General features: G+C 40.4%; 1 protein-coding gene across 2 annotated transcripts in view; it reads left to right on the forward strand.

The window, feature by feature from the left end:
- TXLNB (taxilin beta) overlaps positions 1-27589 on the forward strand; it is a 53770-nt gene that overhangs the window by 22709 nt on the left and 3472 nt on the right. For both annotated transcript variants that reach the window (XM_017530413.2, XM_017530414.2), the window contains exons 5-9: positions 6949-7143; positions 8948-9067; positions 14396-14470; positions 22997-23089; positions 26208-26303. In XM_017530413.2, coding sequence (XP_017385902.1) covers positions 6949-7143; positions 8948-9067; positions 14396-14470; positions 22997-23089; positions 26208-26303 — 579 coding nt within the window. The remainder of the gene's footprint in view (positions 1-6948; positions 7144-8947; positions 9068-14395; positions 14471-22996; positions 23090-26207; positions 26304-27589) is intronic.

Raw genomic sequence — 27589 nt, forward strand, 5'->3', positions numbered from 1 at the left:
GTGGCCTGAGGATGGAAGCATTATCTTCAACTCAAGATTTGGATTCAAAGGATGCATAAATCCCCTGTGTGTCTACATAAATCCCCTGGCTCTCAGTAATGTTACATAGTAAGGAGATAAATATTAAATCAGATAGGGTGGAATCATTTATCAACAAAGAGATATGAAGAGTGGAATGACATAGTGTGGTCTTCTTGGGTAGTATTGAAAGAAAGATCAGCTGGTCACAGTGGCTCACACCTGTAATCAAAGCATTTTGGGAGGTGAAGGCAGGATGATCACTTGAGCTTGGGAATTTGAGACCAGCCTGGCAACATTTATGATAGTGAGACGTCATCTCTACCAAAAATCAAGAAAATTAGCTGAGTGTGGCACGTCCCTGCAGTCCCAGCTACTGGGAGACTGAGGCAGGAGGATCATTTGAGCCCAGAAGTTAGAGCCTGCAGTAAGCTATGATTATACCACTACACTCCAGCCTCAGTGACAGACCAGTGTCTCAGAAAAAAAAAGAGAGACAGAGATCTTATTAATACCATCCAACCAGCTAGAGACCCTTCCCCACTGAGAAAACAGAATGATCAAAGTGGCAAGAGACCTTGTAAGTGTGCCCATATACCCTCAGTAATGGCTTCCCATTATGAACAATGACATTAAGTATCATTATTATGCCAGAAGTTGTGCTAAGTGCTTTATATGCATTATTTTATTTAATCTTCACGATAACCCAGTGAGGGTTAATATTTCCACTTTATTGATGAAGAAACTGACACTCAGCAATCCAAATCGGTTGTCCAAAGTCAAGCGTATTTTACATGTTAAAATCAGAAATCAAATTCAAAATGTGTTCAGATTTACTAATTTTTTTTGACCCAGGGATGATTTAGAAGTGTTATTTAATTTTTATAACCTATCATACATGGTCTATCTTGATACCATATGGACTTCAAAAGAATGTTTTTTAGATGTTGGGTGTAGTATTGCATAAGTAACAATTAGCTTTAAATTGTTTATGTCTTTTTTGAATTTTTTATCTATCAGTTGCTGAGGAATGAGAGTTAAAAATCTCCTCGTATAATTGTGGAATTGTCCACTTATTTTAATTATGTCCATTTCTGCTTTATGTACTTTGAAGCATTAACATTAGGTGTATATACATTTATGATTATATATTGATGAATTGGTCATTTTACCGTTATGAAATGTCTCTTAGTAATAATATTTATCTTGATGTCTACATTATCTGATACTAATTTAGTCAATCTAGTTTCTTACTCTTATTGTTTGCATGGTGTATCTCTTTACACTTATTCACTTTCAGCCTGGGTCTTTATATTTAAAGTGCATGCCCTTAAGATAGCATGTAGCTGAATCTTGCTTCTTTTCATTCCTACAGTATCTGCCTTTTCATTGCAGTACTAGCCCATTAACATATAATGTACTTATGGATGTGGTTTGATATATGCCTACCATTTTATTATTTGTTTACTATTTGTCACCTCTACTTTCTGCTGCTTCTTTTCTTTTCCTACCTTCCTTTGGATTATTTGAATATTTTAAAATCACATTTTAATTTATCTCTCGTATTTTTAAATTATAACACTTTGCATTATCTTTAGTAGTTGCTCTGTGATTACAATATGCATGCTTAATTTTTCATAGTCTTCCTGAAGTTAATGTTGTCTTATTAGTTCACATAACATGTAGAAACACCGCAACTAAATAGAACAATATACTCCCTCAGCCTTTAAGCTATCATTACTATATATATTATATATACATACTTTTGTAAAGCCAATGAGACATTATTATAAATTTTAATTTAAATAATTATATGTATTTCTTTTTAAATTAAAGGCAAAAACTATTCCTTTTATTTACCCAGATGTTTACCATTCCTGACAGTTCTTGTTCATTCTGTAGCTTCACATTTCTATCTGATGTCATTTTCCCTCAGCCTGAAGTACTTCCTTCAGTATTTCTTTTTTTCTTTTTCTTTCTTTCTTTCTTTTTTTTTGAGATGGAGTCTTGCTCTGTCATCAGGCTGGAGTGCAACAGCGCAATCTCAGCTCACTTCAACCCCCGCCTCCTGGGTTCAAGTGATTCTCCTGCCTCAGCCTCCTGAGTAGCTGGGACTACAGGCGTGCACCACCACGCCCAGCTAATTTTTGTATTTTTAGTAGAGTTGGGGTGTCACCATGTTGGCCAGGATGGTCTCGATCTCTTGACCTTGTGATCCTCCCACCTCCCACCTCAGCCTCCCAAAGTTCTGGGATTACAGGCATGAGCCACCATGCCAGGCCTGGTATTTCTTATAGTACAAATTTGCTGGCAATCAATTCTCTTAGTAGCCTTTTATCTTTAAAACATCTTTGTTTTCTTTTAATTGAAGGCTATATTCATTGGATATAGAATTTTGCATGGAGAGAAACTATTCATGGGTTTTGGTTTTTTTTTCCCCCTTTAGCCTTATATAAATATTCCACTATACTGGCCTTTAAAATTTCTCATGAAAATCAACAATCATTTGAATTATTGTTCCCCCCTATGTGATAAGCCCTTTTTCTCTGCCCTTTTCAATGTCTTTCTATGGATCTTTGGTTTTCAGAACTTTTACTGCCTTATGGCCAGGAGTGTTTTTTTCATATGTATCCTACTTGGTATTTGCTAAGCTTTTTTGTATCTGTAATTATATATGTATTTTACCAAATTTGAATTTTTTCAGCCATTATTTCTTCAAATATTTTTTCTGCTCCACTTTCTCTCCATCTTCCTTCCTTCTAAGATACTCTATGTGTGTTACCTCTTTTGATATTGTCCCACAGGTCTTCAAGCCAGTCTTCACATCCTTCACCAATACTTTTTCTCTTTTGCTTTTAGATTATATCGTTTTGATTGGTCTATCTTCACATTCACTGATTCTTTTTTCTCTCTCATTTTCATCCTGTTCTATATTCATCCACTGATTTTTACATTTCAGATTTTGCAATTTTTAATTTCAGAATTTTCATTTTTTTATAGATCATTTCTCTCACCTACTTTCTACCTTTTCATTCATTGAGGGAATATTTTGCTTTACATCATTTACCATAGTTATAGTACATGTTTTTAAATACTTGTCTGCTAATTCCACATTTGCAGCATCGTAGAACAGGCCTACTAGAATTGTCTTTTCTTTTGAGAATAGGCCATGTTTTCTTGGTTGTTCATATGTCAAGCCATTGTCTATCAGATCCTGGATGTTGTGACTATTATGTTGTGGAGAATCTCGATTCTACTGTATGCTGAATAGTGTTTATTTTTTAAGCTGACAGTTAATTTGGTTAGACGCAAACCAGAAACTCTGTCTCTTGAGCAGCAACTGAAATCTCAGTTCAGTCCTTTTTTACTTAGCTAGGCTACTTTGCAAATGTGTGGCTCAAGGCCAGTCGGATTTGAGTAAAGTTTATTCACAGGATCTGGGCTCTATTTCTCTGACTCTCTCTTTTTTTGGATCATCTCCTCGTCACTGTTGAGGGACTATACTTGTCCAGAGCTCTGTATTCTTATTCCTCCAACATGAAAGATCGTACGTCTTAGATGAGAATTTTGCCCACCTCGTGCTCCCATCAACTGCAGTTTTCTCTCAAACTGAAAGCTATAAAAATGGGAAACTTACATACAAGTGCCAACTTCCCTCCAGAGTCTGTCTGATTTTGTTTACTCTTTGGTGTCATCATTGTTTCTTGTGTTTCATCCAGAGTTTATAGTTGTTATTTGCAGAAGGGTCAACTGGATTTGAGCTTCCTTGGCCATACTAGTGAAACAGCTTAAGTACACCTGAATCTAAAATCCGTGTGCTGGGAGCTTGGGAAGACAATGTGTAACTAGGTCTTTCCACCATCACGAATTTTAGCTTTTACTTTTCTTTATTAAAACTGCTTCTTTAATGAGTCAAACACACACAAACACACACACACAACCTCACAGTTTAGGATAATTTAAGAAAGGACTGATGAAAGTCTGAGACATGGGCTTGTTTCAACAAAACACTACATATATCTGAAGTGATAAATCTCAACCTCAAACTATACTGAAAAAGAACTGCCTACTTAGAGAGGGATAAGTGTCTCAGGGAGCATGATTTTCCCAAAGAAATAAGAAGTGTTTGTTATCAGGGTATCACAGACTTTTAATGTGGAAAGGACTGTAGGAATGATCTAGTCCAAGCTACTCACATGTCTGTACATAAATTAATAATTCATTGATTCATTAAATAAACATTTACGGAATACCTATGGCTTATGTGCCAGGCACGGCACCAGCTGGAAGATGCACAGTGACGCTTGCAAGGTTTTTTCCTTTGTTGTCTCAGACTTTATCCCTCAATTTTATTGACATTATTTTGACTTCGAATAATGTAGTTGATAAAGAAAAGATCATTTGATCTCAGACACTGTCCAAATGATTGAAAATCCTTTATCAATGGAGTAAAATTTTATAAGATTTTGCTAGATTTCTTTTTGTCTCATTGAAAAACAATATAAGCCAGGCACAGTGGCTCAATGCCTGTAATTCCGGCACTTCGGGAGGACAAAATGGGCAGATCACCTGAGGTCAGGAGTTTGAGACCAGCCCGGCCAACATGGTGAAACCCCATCTCTACTAAAAATAAAAAAATTTAGCTAGGTGTGGTGATGCCTGCCTGTAATCCCAGCTACTTTGGAGGCTGAGGCAGGAGAATCACTTGAACTTGTGAGGCAGAGGTTGCAGTGAGATGAGATTGCACCACCGCACTCCAGCCTGGGCGACAGAGTGAGACTTCATCTCAAACAACAACAAAAAAACCCAGTATAATGTAAAATGCAAAATGCCATTTTTTGGGCTAGGATTGGGGGTTATGATTGTTAGTTTGACATTTACTTAGCGCCATCCTAACATCTGTACCTTCTTTCTATAGCCAGTGCCCAGTAAAAAAACCTCAGACTTGCATGGGATGGTCGATTCATTCATTCACAGAATGTTTATAAATACAAATGGAATTCAAATCATGGTCTGTAGTTCTGATTCCAAACTTGCTGACTTCTAAGCTATTCAGGACCAATGAGGAAACAATCACAATCATACGTATGTATTTAGTTGCTCTTAGCTGGTAGCCATAATTATTTTTAGCAAAACACATATAGTAAGGGTTGGTATACAAAGTTCAGGTAAAATAACATCTTGGATAGTTTATTTCTTCAGTTTAGGAAGTACAGATATCTTTAATACCCCTGAGAAGATGTTGCTTAACAAACATTTATAACATGTATAAGTTATGATTCTGATATCAGGAGTCACATTAGAATTAGGAAATGTGTTATTATTGTAGATGAAAGAAGAAACCTAATGATAAATTAAAAAAAATATATATATATATATATAAATTTTTTCTTTTCTTTTTTCTTTTTTTGAGATGAAGTTTTGCACTAGTTTGACCAGGCTGGAGTGCAATGGCAAGGTCTACACTCACTGCAACCTCTGCCTCCCGGGTTCAAGCAATTCTCTTGCCTCAGCCTTCCAAGTAGCTGGGATCAGAGGCGTGTGCCACCATGCCCAGCTAATTTTGTATTTTTAGTAGAGGTGGGGTTTCACCACGTTGGCCAGGCTGGTCTTGAACTCCTGACCTCAGGTGATCCGCCTGCCTCAGCCTCCCAAAGTGCTGGGATTACAGGAGTGAGCTGCCATGCCCAGCAAATTAAAATATTTTTAGAGCATATATTTTCAGCATCAGTTTCTATTTTGATCACATTATTCTGTTATGATAAAGGTCTGTACAATTACTTCTGTTAAAAACTATTATTTCTTTTAAAAAATCCTGTTACATAATTTGAACTTGGTAGGCAATCAAATGCAGTATAATTTTACTTGCCAACAACAAAGCAAGCTTTCATATTAATAATTAATCAGAACCGAAAGGAATCCTAAAATGTCTGTATCATTTGTCAGCCACGTAAGTGTCTCTATCTTTGGTAGGATGTAGCAAGATTAAACCCTTTTCTTTGAAAAGAATGAGAATAACAATCACAAAGCAATTCCCAATATAGATATGAAGGAAATTGGAGCTCATTGTCAGTGGTTAGCAATGAATGGAGAGTTTTGATTCAGGAGAAAAGAGAACAGAAATGATATAAAAGTTAATTTGCAATTCTTCAATGTTAACAAAGCAGAAGAAGGAAAATTAGATGTTTCACTTTAGAGTTAAAGAAGATTTGAAACTTAATATTGCTTTCAGATTCAAAATTTACATTGAACATTTTAATTACCCTTTGTGACACATTTAATGATTATTCTTTCAAAAACAAAATAATATCTAGTATATTTGGAAAGATTCCCTTTTATCTTCTTGAATGGCTGTAATTGAGCTATGCTATCTTAGTTTCCTTTTTTAAAGCTTTTTGATGAAAGTTTTTTTCTCATGAAGAGAAAATTTTTATTGTGATCACTTATATTTACAAAACTTGGGTAATACAATTATGTGGTTAATATGCCATGTTTTTACAGGGAAATGTAAGATCTGTGGTTCTTCCTTTACCAACCCAAAGAAACACATGATCTGTCTCATCAATCAGCAAACTCAAGGGGCCGTTTTCTCAGGCCACAGACAAGAGATCAAAATCATGTGACTGTGTGTTTGTTAGAAATCGCTGCAGTTCATTCACTCAGCAAGAGACCTGTCATCTTTAAAACAAGTCTATTCATCACCGACTACAAATTCAAGGCCTTCACAGCACCTGCTCTGAGTAACTGTGTGCTCACAGCTGAAACCTTTACTCATACATTTATTTTGGGGCTGAGCAGCCTTAGTTCTAGAAAACGGAGAAAAAAAGAAGTCCCACCTACTCTGCACACTAATCTCCTTTTGGTGGCCTAATCCTGAGTTCTATAAACCCAGGGTGCGTTTAAACAAAATGTTTTGCTTTTTATCTGCAGGAAGAGGCCCTTCAGCGGGCACGTGAGGAAGAAGAGAAAAGGAAGGAAATCACAAGTCATTTCCAGAGTACCCTCACGGACATCCAGGGCCAGATTGAGCAGCAGAGTGAGCGAAATATGAAGCTCTGTCAGGAGAACACAGAGCTTGCAGAAAAGCTGAAAAGCATCATTGATCAGTATGAGCTCAGAGAGGAGGTGAGAACCACATCAAACAACTTAGAACAGTACACAGATCGGGATCTGGGTGGTGAAGGTGGGAGCTTGGTTAATAAGACAGTTACGGCCAGCCCTCTCAACTGATTAATACTTAGGATTGGATTTCCTTGACTAGCCAAAATGAAGACAGATGGTCTTACAAAATACCTGACTGAAAGTCAGATGGGATTTCTTCAAAACTGGCATCACTGCAAAGTAAAGGCAATAAATAGAAAGTGATAGGCTGTGGGCAAAGTTTTCCTTGAAAATAATATTTCTCAGCCTTTTAGAAACCCTCTTGTATAGCCAAAAATAACTCATGCACTCTTAAGAATTGCCATGTCATCTAAATTAAGTCTGTATTCGACGCACCCCAGCAGACCAATAATCGTATAATAATGTAATCATTGTAGTAATAATGATGTCATTTATTCAGTGCTTAGTTTGTTATCAGGCAATGTGCTAAGTGCTGTACTTGACATACCATATGGCATTAATTGTGTCAACAATCTTGTGTACTAGATAATAATTTATTACCCATATCTTATAGATGGGAAGCAGAAGCTAAGAGATTAAACCACTAACCCATAGTCACAAGAGCCAAAAGCCTTTTACTTTGAATAGGTTATATTAGGGTGACAATCAAGGTCTTTTGTTATCCCATAATTATATTTTAATATTTAATGTATTTTTAAGATTCCAGATAACTTCTTGGGATTTAGATATACATCCTTCCCTATCCCGCCCAAACTTTAAATCTCTGCTTTAAAATGTAACATAACATAGTCAAAGTAGCTCTGTTGGCAACATGCTAAGACTTTATCAAGCACAAAACTGAGCCAATAGCATATGGTCGCAGTGGTTAGGTAAATCAAGAAACTCCACTCAGTAAGCCAGAATGCCATGCTACCATTTTATCTTGTCACGAGGATCAATCCAGCTCCAGAATGGAGGTTCAGACTGAAGAGGAAAGGAAGGAGTGAAAGGAGACTGTCCATATGCTTCAGAGAGATCTCAGATGGGAACGGACTGGTATACTGGTTGTATATTCCTGGGACTGGTTCTAGGCAAAGCCTAAGGGTAGAATTCCATGTCCTGTTTCTGATGGGACCTCCCAGTGACCAGGAAGTTGTTCATACTGAAGTAGAGTCGGAGGTTTCTCTTCACCAAACAAGTCCAGAGGTCAAAATTGTGGCGAGTTCTGCACACTGGCAAATCAATTTGTCTGTGATCCTTGGCTTGTCATCCCCACCAGAGCAACAGAGCAGAATTCAGGGGGCTCAGGCCTCACTAACAGACCTCAGACCACATGCTGGCACCCCAAGGCTTTCTCACGACACTGGAGGCAAGAATGTGGAGAATTCATCATGATAAATTGCACTAATGTTGTGATTCAAAGTGGTTTCATATTCACAGAAAGACCCAAAATACCAAATGATACCACTGCAGCCCCTGTATATTGTATACTGATACATCATTGTCTGTGCTGTCTAGCATAATAAATAGCATCATATCTAATAGTTACATTTAGAAAAATATTGTATGGATCTTTTGGCATTGATACTGCTGAATTCTGGTGCCTCTACCTTTTGTAGCTACCTTTGTGTGTGTGGTGCAAAGTTGGGGGGCAGGGCGGTTCACCAATCTACAGCTTTAGTGTAAAGCCATAAGTGATGCCAATGCATTTATCCCTCTCTTCTTTTAAATCTTAAAACCTGGAGAATATGTATTAATGTGAATTTGTTTTATGTTTTTAAGCACCAATAATAAACCAAACTTTCTATGTATACTTTATTTTTCTTAGCATCTGGACAAAATATTTAAGCACAGAGAACTACAGCAGAAGCTGGTGGATGCAAAACTCGAGCAGGCACAAGAAATGATGAAGGAAGCAGAGGAGCAACACAAACGAGAAAAGGAATACGTACTTATCACTTTAGTCACTGTGCATATCTGGTCTACCTCCGTGTCAGAGGCTATTTGAGCAAGTTGTTTTTTGTTGTTGTGTGTTTGTTTGTTTTGAGATGGACTTTCGCTCTGTCGCACAGGCTGGAGTGCAGTGGTGTGACCTTGGCTTAATGCAGTCTCTGCTTCCCAGGTTCAAGCAACTCTCCTGCCTCAACCTCCCGAGTGGCTGGGACTATACGCATGCACTGCCACCCCCGGCTAATTTTTGTATTTTTAGTAGAGACGGGGTTTCACCATGTTAGTCAGGATGGTCTTGATCTTTTGTCCTCGTGATCTGCCCACCTTGGCTTCCCAAAGTGCTGGGATTACAGGCGTGAGCCACTGCACCTGGCCGCAAGTTGTTTTTATGGTGATCAAAGAACACTAGACTGATGGAGAAAGAGCCCCAGCTTCTATGGAGAACTAAATTAGCCACCCAAGTCTAAGGCACTGTATCTACGCTACTTTTTACATAAAATAGTCATTCGTCCATTCAACACATGTTTTTCAAGTGCCTGTTATCTGCTAAGCAGCACGGGACATCTCCACTACGGAGATTAGAGTCTAACTGGGAAGAGACAGGCAACAGACAAACAAGGAAAGGTCATTTCAGACAATAATTACTGCTACTAAGGAAATAAGGAGAAACTGAGAAGAGGCCAAAGAAGGGGAGGTACTTTAGACTGAGTGACCAGGAAGGCCTCCTGGAGGGAAGAATGCTTGAACTAAGCCCTGCCCAATGAGGAGCTGCCACTTGGAGCACTGTCTGTCTCCAGCGTCTGCAGCAACAGAGACCCTGGTGTTGGAACCAGTTTGGCGTGCTCCAGAAACAGGAAAAGGTCAGGGAAGCAAGAGCATGGGGAAAGGGTTCAAAATGAAGTTGGAGAGGTAAGCAGGAGCCAAACGGTGTAGCTTTGTAGGGCTGAAAAAGTCATTTGGATTTCATTCTAAATATAATGGGAAAGTAGTGGGTACTTCTGCAAAGGAAGTGATGACACAATCTGCTCTGCATCTGCTAAGACTAATTTGGGTCCTGGGTGGAACACAGACTGCAGAGGGACAAGAGAGCAAGAAGACAGGAGGCTACTATAGCAAGCCAGATGAAATATGACAATGACTTGGTTTAGGGACATGGCAGCAGAAAAGAGGGGTGGAGATGGATGAAAGTTGTTTCCAATGTAAAATTAACAGGCAGCGCTGCAGACCTGAGGCTGGTGACAAAGAGAAAAGGAGAAAGTCAAGGATGACGCCTGAGTTTGGGGCTGAGGAAATTGAGAGGTGGTGTTTATTGGTATTTCATTAATCTCAAGCACCCCCGAAAAAACTGTAGGGCCATTCTACGGATGAGATGATTGAGGCTTCAAGAGGAAATGCAACTTGTTAAAGTCACACACTGCTGACTGAGCAAGATGTGTTTCGATCTTATGTGCCTCTGTTCCCAAAGCCCACATTCTCTCTGACGGTGCATCACACTCAGACGTGTGTTTCAGAGGTATGAGTTGAAGTGTTTATCTGTTGCTGGGGTGAGAGAGAGGTAAATCATAGTCCATGGACCAATTGTTCACACTTGGCCATTTCACATTTTGATCTGGAGCTTTTCATTTACCTAAAATCAGACCCGAATCAATTCAATTGGTTAGAATAGTAATTTTAAAATAACTTTTCAAACATGGCAACAAAAAGACAAATTTTGAACAACATAACCTGGTGGACATTGGATAATTTCAAATCAGAAATCATGTTCTCCTAAGAAACAGATTAATTTATTAAATCCATCTACAACCTAGCTCTCAAAGGAAAAAATAAAACATTGAATTATTATTCACAATCCAAGAGAACAGAAATTCCACCACTGGTATAATTACCCTTGGGTAAAATATGCTTCCCATAGGATATCGGTACTTGGTTATACAACATGTGAGACGTGACAGAGAAAGAACTAGATAAAGATGCACATGACAGACATTGGAGAGCAGGTTTGAGATGACCCAGCCTTAGCAAGAAACTAGCACCCTGCCCTGGTTCAGCAAAACAGATTTGAGTCAAAGACAGAGAGCTCCCCTCAGTTCTTTGAAGCTCACCACCTACCCGGGTGGCAGCTTGGCACTTCTTTTTGGAAGTGATGAGATATCAAGTCACCCAGGCAGAATAGGCAGCCACCAGCCTCCCTTGAGATCAGGGGTCACCAGTCACAAGGCTGCATAGCCAGCTCACAATAAGCAGGCACAGTGCCACCACTCCTCTCAGATGGCCAGAGGGGACACTGTAAAGCTTCTATTCTATAGCTGCCTCAGTCCCCTCACAGGTTGTCAGTTGCATTTCTATGAGAATCAACCTTCCTTGCACCCTGGAAGGCACAGAGGAACAAATACAACCCATTTTACAAATGGAGAGGTTGGGTCATGGGAAAAAGACAAACTTAGATGAGGAAAAAGATGCTTTCATGATTTTATTGTTCTTTTTGGTTCTGATTACATAAGTAATACATGGACTTCATGGTCAGTTTTTACGATAGGGATAAAGTAAAAGTTGAAAATTTAAATCAGCCTATCTCCAACTACAAGAGAAACTTCTTTTTTTATTTTTTTTTTCTTTTTGAGGCGGAATTTCAATCTTGTTGCCCAGGCTGGAGTGCAATGGTTCAATTTCAGCTCACTGCAACCTCTACCTTTGGGTTCAAGCGATTTTCCTGTCTCAGCCTCCCCAGTAGCTAGGATTATAGGTGCCCGCCACCACACCTGGCTAATTTTTTATATTTTTAGTAGAGATGGGGTTTCACCATATTGGCCAGGCTGGTCTCGAATTCCTGACCTCAGGTGACCCGCCTGCCTCGGCCTCCCAAAGTGCTGGAATTACAGGCGTGAGCCACCACGCCCGGCCGAGAAACTTCTTAATTGATTGACACCAGACTGACTAGCCAAATTGATTTCTGATGTTCACTATCGTCTCTGTAAAACACACTGACAGATGCCCACAACACGTTGACTCACAGGTCTACCAAGCCACTCTCTGGAAGGGCTACAAATATTTGCTCCCATTTAGTAAGGTGGAGCTTACCAAGAATCAGCTCTTTGCACAAACCTTTCCTTTCCAATTGCACTTACTTTTGTGTAAATCAACAGGATGTTACATAAACTGATGAAATATATGTATGAAAACAAAAAACTGCTTGTGCAAATTATGCTTGGTGCTTTGAAAGACTAAATGCAAGCAAATGGCAAAAAACAACTGTCAAACTAGGTATGGGTAGCTGTCAAAGACTGGGCGGAAAGTGGAAAACTCTAGAGAATTATCCAGTCAAGCTGCTTCACAAGTATTTTTAGGTTCTAGCACTATTGCTAAACACACACACAGACACACGCACAAACACAAACCCAACAACCTGTGATTTTTTTTAAAAAAAAAATAATAAAACAAAACAAAACAAAAAACTCTCTGGACTCCAGTCAGAAAATACATACCCAAAACAAAGACCACAGCCCTGCCTCAAAATTGATAAGTAAGTGGACATTCATCTTAAGTTAAAATTACACGATTATATATGAGTGTGTCATTTGATGCCCAAATCACCTTCTCAGTCTAAGCCATCAGCTCTCAGGGGCCAGGATTTAGACCAATAGGTCAAATTTCTAACCCATGTTTCTCAAAATGTAATCTACAGACCACCAATATCCACACCGTCCTGGGTATTTTCTCTAAGCACAGATTTCAGTCACACCCTGTACTTCCTAAATCCTATTGTCTGAGAGGCGTCTGCATTTCAGTATGTTCTGTAGGAGATTCTGATGCACGTTAGAAGCTCTGTGTCAGGAATCAGGGACAAAGACCAAGGACATACATATTTCTTATTATATCACATGTGCTATGGTAGACAGCAGCGGTGGTCTAGGAGAGTAATTCTGGGTTTACTACAAAGAAACAGTTGTTGGCCGGGCATGGTGGCTCACACCTGTAATCCCAGCACTTTGTGAGGCTGAGGCAGTGGATCACCTGAGGTCAAAAGTTCAAGACCAGCCTAGTCAACATGGCGAAACCCTGTCTCTATTAAAAATTCAAAAATTAGCCAGGCATGGTGACAGGTGCCTGTAATTCCAGCTACTGAGGAGGCTGAAGCAGGTGAATCGCTTGAACCCAGGAGGTAGAGGTTGCAGTGAGCTGAGATCATACCACTGCATTCTAGCCTGGGCGATAAAAGCGAAATCCCAGCACTGTGGGAGGCCAAGGCGGGTGGATCACGAGGTCAAGAGATCGAGACCATCCTGGTCAACATGGTGAAACCCCGTCTCTACTAAAAATACAAAAAATTAGCTGGGGCCGGGCGCGGTGGCTCATGCTTGTAATCCCAGCACTTTGGGAGGCCGAGGCAGGTGGATCACGAGGTCAAGAGATCGAGACCATCCTGATCAACATGGTGAAACCCCGTCTCTACTAAAAATACAAAAATTAGCTGGGCATGGTGGCGCACGCCTGTACTCCCAGCTACTCGGGAGGCTGAGGCAGGAGAATTGCTTGAACCCAGGAGGCGGAGGTTGCGGTGAGCCGAGATCGCGCCATTGCACTCCAGCCTGGGTAACAAGAGCGAAACTCCGTCTCAAAAAAAAAAAAAAAGGTTGCTGACAAAAGTGCCGCAAGTGGGGATGTTCTGGAGAGGTCAAGCAGAGCCTGAATGACTGTTGGCCAGGATTGCTAAAGAAGGTTCCAGAATGTGGTGGGAAGTTGAGTTTTGTGTGATTCATACTTGAGCTGAAGACTATTTTTCTTTTTTATTTTTTTCATTAAAACTAATAGTTTATCGTTGAGAATCCAACTTTTTTAGACCAATTGTTTTCTTGGCTTTCTTTTTCTTTCTTTTAGAAATGGAGTCCCACTCTGTTGCCCAGGCTAGAGTGCATCAGTGCCATCAAAGCTCATTGCAACCTGGGATTCCTGGGCTCAAGTAATCCTCCTGCCTCTGCCTCTCGAGTTGCTGGGACTGCAGGCATGCACCATCGCCCCTTACTAATTTTTGTAGTTTTTTTTTTTTTTTTTAGTGACAAGGTCTCCCTATGTAGTCCAGCTGGTCTCAAACTCCTGGCCTCCAGCAGTCCTCCCAGATTGGCCACTCAAATTGCTGGGATCACAGGCATGAGCCACCATGCTGGGCCTGTTTGTTTTGTTTTGTTTTTTAGCTTTCTTAAATTCTTTTCAAAGTTCCCAAAAATTACTTAAGGAGGTTAATGAGCAGGTTAAGTTTTATAGACAAATTACAGCCAAATGGTAATCTAAAAGGCAAATCTGACCATCTTTCCACACACTCTTCTCATAGTTGCTGAACCAGGCGGCAGAGTGGAAACTTCAGGCCAAAGTGCTGAAGGAACAAGAGACAGTCCTGCAGGCTCAGGTGAGCTCAGGGGGACAAGGCATGGGGGCGCTGTCCTTACTGTGCCAGATAAAAAGGCTGGGGCCAAAGGTGGTGGCAGAAGGCCCCATCTGTGGCAGGGGATGGGGGATGGGAGTTGGAAATGAAGAACAACTTCACGTTTATTACTATTTTTAAGTAAAAATAAAAGCACAATATTATATCTATGAAAAAGAAATGTTCTGCGCTGGCAGCATCCAGTCAAAGGTTTGCTGACAGACAAAGGATGACAGCACAGTGGTCAGCAGAGTCAGCCGCTGTCCAGGTTCCCACCTAGCGCTCCTTATTTTCCCTCTGTCTCCCTCTCATTGTCCTGTTAAGGTAAAGAAGAAACCTTAAACTGCTCAGGTGCACCATCTATGAATGGTGATTCTTCAAATGTCCTCATGTTTTGATATTATTTGTCATAAAAAGAAAATGAGGCCGGGCACAGTGGCTCACACCTGTAATCCCAGCACTTTGGGAGGCCCAGGCAAGAAGATCACCTGAGGTCAGGAGTTTGAGAACAGCCTGGCCCACATGGTAAAACCCTGTCTCTACTTTAAAAATACCAAAATTAGCCAGGTATGGTGGCACGTGCCTATAATCACAGTTGCCCAAGAGGCTGAGGCAGGAGAATCACTGGAACCCGGGAGGCAGAGGTTGCAGGGAGGCAGAGGTTCCAGTGAGCTGAGATCATGTCACTGCATCTCCAAGCTGGGCAGCAGAGTGAGTCTCTGTCAGAAAGAAAGAAGAGAGACAGAGAGAAAGAGAGAGAGAGGGAGGGAGGGAGGGAAGGAAGGAAGGAGGGAGGGAGGGAGGGAGGGAGGGAAGGAAGGAAGGAAGGAAGGAAGGAAGGAAGGAAGGAAGGAAGGAGAAAAGGAGAAAAATATTCACCACTCAAGTTTCTGTGCCATCAGAGGTTGGCCTTGTCAGTGGTGAATGGGTAGAAATGGCAGGCAAGTCAGGAAGCATTTTGATTTGGCCGCGTGACACCTTTTATGCGCTTCTATTAGACTCTGGGAGTTCCTATTTCAGACTCAAAAAAAGGAGGGACCATTCTGGACACTCATGCCACAGCTGACTCTGGAAGAAAGCCAGACCCACCTACCTTCCCCCTGCCTTGGGGCTCTGCCCATCTCCTAAATAATGGTCCCTGTGGGTTCCAGGAGTACCATCCTGCCACAGGCCACAGGAGGGCTCTAGCACCGCTGCCTCGGGAAACACCCAAGTGCTAAAGGGACTGTGAGGTCACAGGGAGAAATTCACTGAAGGCAAAGAAATCAGAAACCTTCCAAGTTGGGCAGCATTAATTTAAGATTTGTAAATGTTTATGTGCTGACAGCTGAGTACTTGTTCATTGTAAACACACACACACACAGACACACACACAAAACCGTGTTCATTCTAAAAGAAAAAAGCAAATAAGAAACTTAAAATCACAGATTATACCACTACATAGACAAAAATACAGGGAACATTTTCATATCTAGCCTTCTTAAAGCATATTTCTGCAATGTGTATATAACAATGCAAGAATAAATTATTTTCTCCAGTATGAACTACTCTCTGATAAAGAAGAGTTGTTTTAACACACTAAGTAGATAGAGGTTAGAACCATAATGTGTCTGAATTAAAGGGCTCAGAGTTACAAATTCAACATCATCCTTGAGGCAGTCATGGAACTCATCACAGCATGGTGCAGGGTGGGTGGCCGACTGCTGGCTGTCTAGCAGAAGGAAAGGGGTGTGACTTCACTGTCTAGGGGTTGGGGGAGCCCAAGGAATCAAGCCAAGGCCTCTAATTCTCTCTCTGCCTCATTCACCGCACAGCACCTTGAGGGAACAATAAACAATACTTGAAGCTGTGTATTATTCACATCATCTGCTACATGCAATCTCTACTCCTCCATGCAAAAGGAAGATAATCAACTTGAACAGAGTAGATTATGTTGTTAAACTCTGGGCTATCCGGGCTACAGAGTGATTCACTCAGCTGGCATTACAATGCAGGCCTTTAATGACCTGTACAATAAAAATATAAAGGTTTTGATTTAATTTCCCACCTACGCCCCCTCAAACTTTAAAAAGCATCAACCAGGGGTTCTAGATTCGCTGTTGTTCCTCATTCATCTGTGAGTCCAGGCACTGGGCCAGAGTCCTGGCTTTTTATTTATTTATTTTTTTGAGGTGGAGTCTCATCCTGTGGCCCAGTCTGGAGTGTGGTGACACAATCCCGACTTACTGCAACCTCCACGACCCAGATTCAGGCAATTCTTTGCCTCAGCCTCCTAAGTAGCTAGGATTACAGGCACTCACCACCGTGCCCAGCTAATTTTTGTATTTTTGGTAGAGATGGGTTTTCACCATCTTGGCCAGGCTGGTCTTGAACTCCTGACCTCATGATCCACCTGCCTCGGCCTCCCAAAGTGCTGGGATTACAGGAATGAGCCACCGTGCCCAGTTGAGTCCTGGCTCTTTTTCTGAGAAGCTGTGTGACCCTGTGCAACTCACCTAACCCTCTACGGACCTAAGTTTCCTTGTCTGCAAAATGAAAATGCTATAAGGAATCAATGACCCCAAGCTGGAGGCCTGCAACCCTTGAGAGGCCTGTGACTTTTCAGCGTTTCCAAAACATCAGCACATAAGGTAGCAGCTACTATCTAACATGTAGTTGTTTCTGATATTACACCAGCTCTTGCTCAGCAACCATGGATGGAAATTATGCCTATGGTTGTTTTTAAAAGGATGCAGTTAATGTATATGCAATACATAGTTGGTTTTCAAATCATGCATGCAAAGCGTTTTGCTCAGTGTCTGGCCCCAAGTAAGCATCATTAATTCAACCACTATTTACTGAGCATCTACTTAGTGCTAGGTGTAGTTCTAGGTTTGGAGATACATTCATCAATAAGAGAGAGAAAAATCTCTGCTTAGTTGAACTCACAATGTAGTGATAACAATAATGTTAATAAAAGTATGGGCTATTAATTAATGTATGAACTAGTAGTAGTATTTCATAGGTAAAGATTCATATAAGAAAATATGAGACAACATATTTCTTGAGTTGCAAAAAAGTTGAAGACCCACTAGAAAAGGTGATCCCAAGATGCTCTTCAGCTCTAGTTCATGAGCATAGAGAACTTCCAGAGGTGAAGGAGTGTGGCCCTAAGCTAAGCTGACCCCGCCTTCTTACCCAGTGCTCACAGTGTTCCACAGTGCAGGCAGCCTCACTAGTTGCAAGAACCCTCCTTTGTCTTTATTTTTGTCTCCAAGTTACCTTTGAAATTCTAATAATTACTTAAACCTCAAGAAGAAAATAGAGGTCTCGAATCCCTATGTGTAATCATGTTTAAACAAGCTCCTCATTAAAAAGTATCAGCATTACATTTTTAAAACTTTGAAAACAAACTCTATCACAGATTCTTTTGCGTAGCACTCCCACACTTCCTTTGGTTTTACACTGTCTTGAAAGAAGTGGGAGTAGCATAAGGCCAAGGCCCCATTTCTAAGTTCTGAGCAAGAGGATTATCAAGGACAGATTGTGTTATTTTCCTAGAGAAGTCACTTTTCAGTCATAAGACAACTGCTCACCAATTGGTGGCAGGCTTCTCACTTAGGGAAGCAATGTCTGGCTTTCAATTATACAAGCCAAGGCAACAGAATAAATGTCAGAGACGATCAATGGGATACAATTGTCACTACAAATAGAGTGTTCATTGGATCAATAAGGATGAAGACAGTAGTAGATGTGGGAAGTCAGCAATATCTGATGTGGACACAAAATACTACCCAAGGGGAAAGATCAGTGGGTAGTTGCTAAAAGCATGTAATCAGAGTCTTAAAGGTCTGAAATCCTCTCCATGCCTCTGCAGGGTAAGAGGAGAGCACCACTACACCTATTCTTGTCTTGGACTTACTCGCAAACCAAATCTCACAGGTTTACCAAGACAATTTCTGGATACAGTTGTTTCCCATACTCTTTGAATGTCTAATTAAAATTTGGTGCTCAGTTAAAAGACTTTGTTTGTCACTTGGCCCATTTAAATCATGCCTGTAATCCCAGCACTTTGGGAGGCTGAGGTGGGAGGATCAGGAGATCAGGAGTTCAAGACCAGTCTGGCCAACATGGAGAAACCCTGTCTCTACTAAAAATACAAAAATTAGCTGGGCGTGGTTGCGGGCATCTGTAGTCACAGCTACTTGTGAAGCAGAGACACAAGAAGTGCTTGAACCCGGGAAGCAGAGGTTGCAGTGAGCCGAGATTCCGCCACTGCACTCCAGCCTGGGTGAATGAGTGAAACTCTTGTCTCGAAAAAAAAAACAAAAACAAAAAAAGTGAACTATTGAGGCAATTTTTGTTGTTGTTCTAATCATAGAGAGTTTGTTTCTATTTCTGCCTCTGGCAGGAGAAATGCTATGCATGACCTCTGATGTCCTTCCACGGTTTTCTTAAATACCAAAGTGAGACTGGGAACATGACACATGAAACCATACATGCATCATATCAGCATGACGGTGAGAGGGAAGACACTACCAAATAAATATCCATTTAGTAAACAGGAAGTACAGACGTTTAGTAAGTAGAAGAAGAGAGTGTTAGAGTTATCTGAGAAATCCACAGTTTTTGCTACGTGACAGAGAGGTCAAATAGGAAAAAAAGCACAATATTAAAGACTGGTCACTGAAAGGAGAAATGGGGAATTGTTGTTTGATGTGTATAAAGTTTCCATTTTGCAAGATGGAAAAAGTTCTGCAGATTGGTTGCACCACATTGGAAACATACTTAGCAGTTCTGGGCTATACACTTAAAAACGGTTAGGATGGTAACTTTTGTGTTATGTGTATTTTACTACAATCAATTTTTTTTAATTGAAGGGAAACCAAAACTAAACCCATAACTAGAAAAAGCACAGAAGAGCTGGTGATGAATCAAGACACTACTTCTTAGAACTCTGGGTGTGTCTGTCTTCTCCATGCTCATGAGCTAGCAACAAGAAAATATAAGAAAAGTAAAATCTGCCCAATTAATATGCCAACAAGAACATTCTTTTTCTTTTTTAAAGCCTTTACTTTGAGACATGATGAAACAATATAACAGGTACACATGGAAAAGTAAGACATGATGACACTCTTACCCAGTTAAGTGAAGACAATCTAACCTGAGCGCTTTTACTGCCTCTGTTAGCTTATGTTGGGCTGAAGTCCTGGGGGTGGTTGTTCTTGCTGATTCCATCAAGGCTGTATCTGTGAGATGGACCAGACATGTGCTCACTCCTGCACCCATCTGTCTGCAGCCTGCAACTACAGGGCTGCAAGAGGGATTGGAAGGATCAGCTCAGGAGACCACAGTATCTGAGGCCTCTATGTAACTCTGCTAGAGTTACTGATTAAGTTGGGAAAAGAACGGGGAGAAATTAAGGAAAAATGTTAATAGAAGGGGTCTGGCTGAAAATACAAATGAAAATATTTTGTGATAGAAGGTGACCAGGATCTGCTGGGGGTAGCTGTTCCCACCCTAGGCCAATGGATGATGTACAGGGTAGGCAGCCAGTCCCAAGAGCTAACCCCAGGGCAGAGTGTCCCAGACTAAAAGGTCTGACCCATTTGTGGGCCCTGAAATCAATTCCAGCCCACAGTGGATTCCATCCAGTATTTTGAAAAAAATGAAAATGCAATTGAACAGAATATGTCAGAGTGCATTGCACATAATGAGTAAATATTGACTGGGCACAGTGGCTCATGCCTGTAATCACAACATTTTGGGAGGACGAGGCAGGAGGATTGCTTGAGGCCAGGAGTTTGAGACCAGTCTGGGTTAAAAAAAAAACATAGCCAGGCATGATGCCATGTGCCCATAGCCTTGATATTCTGGGCTGATGCCAGAGGATCCCTTAAGCCCAGGAGGTCAAGGCTGCAGTGAGCTAGGATCACACAATTGTACTCCACCCTGGGTGACAGAATCAGACTGTCTCTTAAAAGAAAAAAAAAAAAACAGTAAACATTGTCTTAGGCACCCTATCTCTCTCTCTGTGTGTGTATGTGTGTGTGTGTGTCTGTGTGTGTGTCTGTGTGTGTAAAACCCTAGAGCACCTTCTTGACCACCAATTCCCTGATGCCCCTGTACTCTGTCTTCTTCAATCTGTGTGTTAAGGAATCATGAGAAACAAATTTCGGTTCTGTCACATACTTACAGTACTAATGAGTTATTTCAAAATGATGATCGGCTGTCATTTGACTTCAGATAATCAATATTCTACAGAAATGATTTATGTTATCATTTTGTTATCATTCCTGTCTACTGCAGTAAAATCTCTACTACTCCAAATTATTGGGGAAAACCCATTCTAGATAAGAAATTTTCTGGGCTCTAGAGGTTGTTTGATTCATACATACTCCCTCTCTCCTCCCATTCCCCAAGACTGCGTTTTCCAATCTGCCAGCTGTCATTTAGGGTGCTTTTTGTACCTTAAAAAAGACAGTCTCACTGATAACCCCAGCTGGCCAGTCGGTGCCTTCTTCCAGCTGATAACCCAGCTTTCCTGGTCTCTCCAGTGCAGCCAGGGCTCTTGTTTGTTGATGGATGCTGCAAGTCTGCTTCTTCATACAAAAAATGTGATATATGAAAATATTGTACCCATTTGAGGACTTGGGACTATTCTGGACACCCAAGAGTACCAAAGATTCATTTGAAAATTGAAGCTTGGCCAACCTGAATCATCCATACTAAATCCTCTCCCATTCAAAACATGCTACCCTAATATTATTTTCAAAGACAAGATTTTATTATTTTCTCACTGTAACTAACAATCAAGTATTTACACACTTTCCTTCACTGTGTTACCCCCATTTCCAACCTGAATGCAAGCACTTGGCAATACAAATGCTCCTCTCCCTGTCTCTTCAGTGAGCCACATACTTGGCAATGCTAATCCATACAATGCTTCTCTGCAAGTTAGAAAAAGCCATCTCTTCCTTAAGACCTATTACTTCCATCTGTGGAAAACTGGTGTAATAAACTGTAGGAAGTAGAAATGTTCCTCTTCAAAGTTTCCCATCTTGTTTAAGAAAAATTCATAAGTGTTAAAATAATAGTTTATTTTAAACACTTTCTTCAAAAGCCTTCTTGCTTTTTGTTAGAAGCCCTATCCTATGTAGCTGTTAGACATGCTTACAGGCACAGAGTACATTCTATGTCTTTGTACATTAACCAAGATACCTGTGCTGGATGTGCTCACAGGCACGTCCCAGCTCATTGCCTATGCCCCTTCCTTATTTGGACTTCCTTTTCTGTTCTCCATTGCTTTTACCTGTTTAGAAAAGTTTCAAGTTATTAGCCAATTGGGTTTTAGTTTAGATTGTGAGGTCTGGCCCCAGCCAACGGAGATCAGACACATCAGTAAGGACAACCCCAAATGCATAAGAAACAAATATGTCTGCTTTCATTTGTTCATTTTACTCTCATGGCAAGATTGCTAACAGGAGTACCCTTTCTGCAGGAAGTAAAAAGAATTGCTTTGCTAAGAAATCCTTTGTTCCAGTACAAATTTTTTTTTTTTGCGGCATCAAAAAGAAAAATGTTATGTATAACATAAACTGATATTGAGAAAAAGGGACATTTAACTGCTATTGGCTAGAATGCTGTATTCATCGACATACAAAACTCTGATGTCTGAAACAGAAATGGCACCTGCTTAGAATGGTGTACACCTGCATCATGGCAATGGCCCTTGTCCGTGTCCAGAACACATATCCTTTATCACGTCTTTTCATTTGTCTATTTTTACCCTTCCTTCAAGACCAAGTTCAAGGTTCACCTTCTCCATAAACATGCAGCTCATATGATCACCCACTGTCCTTAACTGACTTGACTTTGTAGCCATTGTGCTGTAGTCAAGTTGTCTTTCAAGCTGTCTTCTCATTAGAAGTGTAGGTCCCCCAAACGCAGATCCATGTGTTAAATACTTTTGTACATACAGTCCATGCACATAGTACTCAATAAACGTTGGTAAAAGTTGTAATATAATGAAACAGTAATAACATATTTTCTTTTTTCTTTTTTTTTTTTTTTTTGAGATAGAGTTTCGCTCTTGTTGCCCAGGCTAGAGTGCAATGGCACTATCCCAGCTCACTGCAACCTCCGACTCCCAGGTTCAAGCGATTCTCCTGCCTCAGTCGCCTATGTAGCTGGGATTACAGGCACCCACCACCATGCCCAGCTAATTTCTGTATTTTTAGCAGAGACAGGATTTCACCATGTTGGCCAGGCTCGTCTCAAACACTTGACCTCACCTGGCTTGGCCTCCCAAAGTGCTGGGATTACAGGCATGAGCCACCACACCCAGAGTACTTTTTCATTTTTCTTTAAAGAAACATTTCAATTAGGCTCACTGACCTAGGTTAACCTTGTAATAAATAAAATAACTAAATATATTACTAATACTATACTGAGAATTCCTTTAAATAATGAACAATGGCTTGTTTTCTTCTGGAAGAATTCTGAAGGATCCAGTCTTTCCTCTGTTTACAGCTCACTCTCTACTCAGGACGGTTTGAAGAATTCCAGAGCACACTAACAAAAAGCAACGAAGTGTTTGCCACTTTCAAACAGGAAATGGACAAAGTGAGTATTGCTTATCACCAACAAAATACTGACGTTTTCTGTTTTCACAGGCAAATTTCCTTCAGTTTCCTCTTTCTCTCACTATGATATTTTGGTGCATGTCATGAAGTAGTGAAATATTTATAGGTTAGGAATGAGGTTAGGGCCACATTTTTTAATTGATAAGCATCTAGTGAATGAATCTTAGCAAGAGTCCAAAATTTCTAAGATACACTTTCACTCTGAGGAAGAATAGTTCTTTATCTAACCCCATGGATATCTAAAAAAGAAAAAACAGACCAGAGCTAGCAACTTAACATTATGCTGTATATACTGAAGTCAAAAAATACCCTTGTAAGAATTTTTAAAAAAACAAGAACAACTTTTATACAAATACATAAAAGTAGAATGTTAGAATAGGAAATACCTTCTTATACGAGCCTTCTTAGAAAATAACTTATAAAATGTGATTTAACTGACAGAGCCTTGAATAAGAAGATGAAAGTCTGAATTCAATTCTGGTGTGTTCTTACTCATCAGGTAGTGTTGGACAATCCACCTAGCTTCCTGAAGCTATTTTTCTTTTTTTTTTTTTGAGATGGAGTTTTGCTCTTGTTGCCAAGGTTGGAGTGCAATGGTGCGATCTTGGCTCACTGCAACCTCTGCCTCCCAGGTTCAAGCAATTCTCCTGCCTCAGCCTCCTGAGTAGCTGGGATTACAGACATGCACCACCATGCCTGGCTAATTTTATATTTTTAATAGAGAACGGGTTTCACCATGTTGGTCAGGCTGGTCTCAGACTCCTGACCTCATGTGATCCATCCACCTCAGCCTCTCAAAGTGATGGAATTACAGGCATGAGCGACCACACGCAGCCTCTAATTTGTTTTAATCTATGCAAATATTACTTTCCCTGCCTAACTCACAAGACTGTGAAGTTAAATTAATGTATTTTGGAAGGAATTTAACTTTTTACAAATATTTTTCAAATATAAGATGCCAGTATTATTATCGAATGTAATGTTTAAAGCTGTTCAGTGTTTTCCCAGTACAGAATCAGCATCAGAACTGTGTTTCTGAACAGGGATTGGTATTAACGGTTTTGAAGCGTAGAAAACATCCTTTTATAATATATTTTAAAAATACTATGATAAATTTTACAATTAAACGAGCAACCTGAATAATACTGACACTAGTTAAATGTTACAGTTTTCCCACTTCAGAATGGAACTATCCATTTTCTTAAATTTTTTTTTAATTCTAGCATTTTAAACTTGGAATAAATAGAACAGGAAAAAATGTTTTTACTTCAAAATTACATAGTTTTAAGCGTGAAATAAATATTAAATCAGGAGTTCTTAGTCTGATGTCCATTTATGGACTTTATTAGTTGGCCTGAGAACTCCCTAAAAATTAGCACACACAAAAAAATGATGCACATATATACATTTTTTTGAAGTGTGGTCCCATAGATTTTGCCACATCCTGAAAATGACTGATGACCTGGCCAGGCGTGATGGCTCATGCCTGTAATCCCAGCACTCTGGAAACTGAGGCAGGTGTATCACAAGGTCAGGAGATCAAGACCATCCTGGATAACACAGTGAAACCCCATCTCTACTGAAAATACAAAAAATTAGCCAGGCATAGTGGCACACGCCTGTAGTCCCAGCTACTTGGGAGGCTGAGGCAGGAGAATCACTTGAACCCCAGGCAGAGGTTGCAGTGAGCCAAGATTGTGTCATTGCACTCCAGCCTGGGTGACAGAGCGAGGCTCAATCTCAAAAAAAAAAAAAAAAAAAAAAAAAAATTTACAAACTACTAACTAGATTAACATATGATCAAAATTAAAAACCTAGCTTTCCTATAGAGCCAGAGGCTGACAGTCTTGGGCCCAGCCTCTGACCTCCATGGGTACCCAACTTCAGCCAGGCTGGCACCAAACAGCAAGTGCCCAGCTATGTTTCATCCAGGAAAATGGCACCTGTATACATGCCTAGTTCTCCACTTCACCCAGGCAAAGAAGCGATCCTACAACCAAGAACGTGAGTAGTGTCAGGTTCAAAAAAGACAGGTTGAATTTTATTTACTTCTCACTTCCTTGAACTCAGCTCAGGGCCTGGTGACCAAGAAATACTGCATATGCTGCCATTCTTTTATTTCATTTAAATAATGAAATTTTATTTAAATGAAATAAAAGAATGGCAGCCCCACTCTTCTGTTAATTTACCTCAATATTACTCTACCTCTCAGAACTTTGCTATCCCCATTTATAAAATGGGGGTGAAGGCCGGGTGTGGTGGCTCACACCTGTAATCTCAGCACTTTGGGAGGCTGGGGTGGGCAGGTCACAAGGTCAAGAGATCAAGACCATCCTGACCAATATGCTGAAACCTCGTCTCTACTAAAAATAGAAAAATTAGCTGTGTGTGGTGCTGCATGCCTCTAGTCCCAGCTACTCGGGAGGCTGAGGCAAGAGAATTGCTTTAACCCGGGAGACAGAGGTTACAGTGAGCCAAGATCGCACTAATGCACTCCAGCCTGGTGACACAGCGAGACTTTGTCACAAAAAAATAAAATAAAATGGGGATGAAAATAGAACCTTCCTTGTGGGAGTGCTTCAAGGATCAAACAAATAATACATGTAATCACATTTTGGGAACTCTACCTCACTCTACCTCACTGTAAAGACCCAGAAAATATAGAGGCAGCTTTTGCGCAGCTACTTCTCAGATATGCCCAGATAGTATCAACATTTTAATGGCTAAAAAGGCCATGCTAGCTTTCCCACTATGATAGTCTTCTATTCAGTAAATCTCCTAGGTTGCAGGTGTATTCATGGGACTCAATAAAGATATTCTTCTTTTAAATGTAAGAAAAAACAGTGACAAAACCATGTGCCCCTATGTCATTTCCTTTTCCCTGAATTGGCTCAGGTGCAAATAAGTTTACTTGACGCTGCCCTAGATGGCTCAGAAATAAATCATGGCTTTGCAGCAATCTTCATTCTTGACACTGAACATTTGTTTGCTTCAGCAGCTGGTAACAAAAGGACTTCTCCTTGTGTCACATATGGAGCTAACAGCTTCCTTGATATTAACTCTTCAAGATTAACACTCACACACTCTAATTTCTGTAGACAACTAAGAAAATGAAGAAGCTGGAAAAGGACACAGCCACGTGGAAAGCCCGGTTTGAGAACTGTAACAAAGCTCTGTTGGACATGATTGAAGAGGTGAGGAAGTTTTTTCCTTAGCTTTAATCCCCTCTGTCTAGTCAAAATATTCATACTCATGATACAATTATTCCCTGATAATAGTATAAATGGCAATGTTTGGAAAGGAGCTAAGTTTGGGGTGGGGGGATGTGACATTTTAAATTGTAACAAATATAGTAAGGGCAAAGGTCATTTGGAATCTTGATGAATCCAGACTCATCAAGAGCTTTGTGACCCTAAGTCACAAGCTTAGTTGTTGATTCAATAGCTGTACCCAGAGCAGCTGTCCCCTTTAAGGGCTGTGAATTTCTTAAAGGTAGGATGAGTGTCTTACTTTACTTTGAATTTCCCCAGTGCCTGACACATAACAGGTGCTGAATAAATTAATTAGTTGATTTAAATATACTGCAAGAAGACACCAGCCCACGTGTCCAGTTCATGTGCTACTTCATAATATAAATAGATATGGAGATATCTCTTTTGAATTCCTCCAACAAACATTTAAATACTGATCTCATGCTAGGTTCCAAGCAGGTTTTGAGAGTCTAAAGGCAAAGATACACGGCCCCTGATCTCAGAGATAGGGCTTACAGGTGAAGATCTCTTCATGTATAATGAGTGGGAGAAAAAGGTCTGAAAGGGACAGAGTAGCTCAAAGGTGAGGTGACAGAGTGAGATAATTAGGAACATTTTCATGCACAAATACACCAACATTTCTAGAGAAAAATTAAAACCGTTTGAGCAGCCAGCATCATGAATTAGTATGTGGTGGGTTTCTATGGTTATAATTACTGTTCTAACAATTCTTCCCAAATTGCAACCAATTGCAGTGAAATATACTTATTACTCATCAACATAAATCAAATGGCTGCTGGGATTAGCACATAGCAGTTTATTCATAGAACAGATAAGGAAGGCATTGCTGAGACCCACGTCCCAATCCATCTCATTTATCTTGCCAAAAGTCTTGTTTCTGCCTTCTAAGTCTCAGAAGCAGAAAATTCATCCACTCTAAGATTTGAGAGGTTATGGACCAAAGCAGAAGGAAGCCTCACCATCTTTCTTTCCCAATGAACAGGCTATGATGATTAGAAAGCTACCAGTTGGCCGGGCGTGCTGGCTCATGCCTGTAATCCCAGCACTTTGGGAGGCCGAGGGGTGCGGATCACAAGGTCAGGAGTTCAAGACCAGACTAGCCAACATAATGAAACCCTGACTCTACTAAAAAATACAAAAAGTAGCTGGGCATGATGGCTCGTGCCTGTAATCCCAGCTACTTGGGAGGCTGAGGAAGGAGAACTGCT

The sequence above is a fragment of the Cebus imitator genome, unplaced genomic scaffold (assembly GCF_001604975.1).
Source record: "Cebus imitator isolate Cc_AM_T3 unplaced genomic scaffold, Cebus_imitator-1.0 Scaffold65, whole genome shotgun sequence".
NCBI lineage: Eukaryota > Metazoa > Chordata > Mammalia > Primates > Cebidae > Cebus > Cebus imitator.